Source organism: Octopus bimaculoides, chromosome 17, assembly GCF_001194135.2.
Source record: "Octopus bimaculoides isolate UCB-OBI-ISO-001 chromosome 17, ASM119413v2, whole genome shotgun sequence".
In the NCBI taxonomy this organism is placed as follows: domain Eukaryota; kingdom Metazoa; phylum Mollusca; class Cephalopoda; order Octopoda; family Octopodidae; genus Octopus; species Octopus bimaculoides.
Window position 1 is genome coordinate 29,236,872 of NC_068997.1, and position 1,527 is coordinate 29,238,398.

Consider the following 1,527-nt stretch of genomic DNA (forward strand, 5'->3'; position numbering starts at 1 on the left):
AATTTGCTGAAATCTGTATTAATTGATTTCTTTTTTGTCTTTTTATTTTCCTGTAGATCTGGTGAGCCAGATGAGTATGAAACGGAGAACATGAATCCTCAGGATATCTATAACTCTATAAAGAAGACTTCTGCCGATATACAAAACCTTAGCTATAACAGTAAATTAGACCATTTTGACGACGTAAAGAAAAAGAAAGAATTTACTTCTCAAGATAGTGGTATCCAAGACCTTCGAAATGACAGTCCCGACGTTTCTGATCCTCGTAAAACCTTTTATAACCCTTCACACTACCAAGATGAGGTAATTCATTTGATTTGAAGCATTTCTACATTTGTCTGTTGAAAGAAGAGTATAAATTGACTCAGGGGTTCAAAATCTTAATTTTTTCATTACTTTTAAAGCAACCCATCTGATAGCTCCTAATCCAAATCTGTTTGTTTTACAAAGTTCACATTTAAATTAAACCCTTCCATCAGGATTTTATGTAAAAATCTTTGTTATATTCCAAACATTAATCTCTTCAAATTTTACTTTCAAAATTTATTGGAGATTACATTGTCCCAGTCAAAAGATGAGTTGTTTACATTCTGTAGATTCTGCTGCATTGGATCCTTGGCAAAGATACTTAATATTCAGTGATGACACATTCAACTTAGTGCTAAATAGGAACCATAGGTGTATCTTGCTACTGTCAGTGGTACGGCCACAATATATACATGATGAATGTTTTATCGACTTATTATTGTCTTGTAATCTCAAGTCTTTCATGGAGAAAGACACTTAGAAACCACTTTCAGGAGATCTTCCTTTGAATCTCTGAAATTGTTGTTTAGCACCAAATCTGCTCTGATCCAGTGAATCTATAACAAGAGGGGTTCCATCCCACCCAGAAGAGTGTTTCTAGGACGACTACATTATTCAATGTATCCACTTTTAAAAGGTAGTGATTTAATGGGGATTTATCTGTTGTTTGTAGCAGAGCAAACAACAGTCTCCCACATTGGCTCTAATTCTTTTAAGAATCGTGTTAAGTTAGAATCTTCAGTCTTGATCTTCATAGATTAAAGAATATTTTATTTCTAACCTATATTTTACTGTTTTTTATTTTTTTGTCATATGTGTTTTCCTTTTGAATCTTAAATTCTATTGAATTACTTGCTTTCTAAGAAGTTCTCAGATTATTCATGATTTACTTAACCACACTCTATATTTTTTACCATACCTGTTTTTCATTACATCTCTTTTTCTACCTGTGTTGATTAAAAGTGATGATTGGTAACATTCTCCACAAATCTTTCTGCAGCATACTTTAAATGGATACAACAGAACAACACTTTCTGGTGCTATGCTGGATGTAGACAATGAGCTATTTAATGAAGGTAAGCCAACCTCTCTTAACGCATTTTGAAAAAAAAAAAAAAGTCTTTATTTATTTTTGAAACTTAATCTGAAAACTTCTTATTTGTTGCAGTCTGTGATCACCAGAGTTCATTCATTCTTTATGTGTGTGTGTGTGTGTGTGTG

The 1,527-nt window shown here is 32.6% G+C and overlaps 1 protein-coding gene across 1 annotated transcript in view; it reads left to right on the top strand.

The window, feature by feature from the left end:
* Nucleotides 1-1,527, top strand: part of LOC106878380 (CLIP-associating protein 1) — a 156,455-nt gene that overhangs the window by 144,183 nt on the left and 10,745 nt on the right. The window contains exons 34-35 of the mRNA XM_052974145.1: nucleotides 3-303; nucleotides 1,307-1,382. Coding sequence (XP_052830105.1) covers nucleotides 3-303; nucleotides 1,307-1,382 — 377 coding nt within the window. The remainder of the gene's footprint in view (nucleotides 1-2; nucleotides 304-1,306; nucleotides 1,383-1,527) is intronic.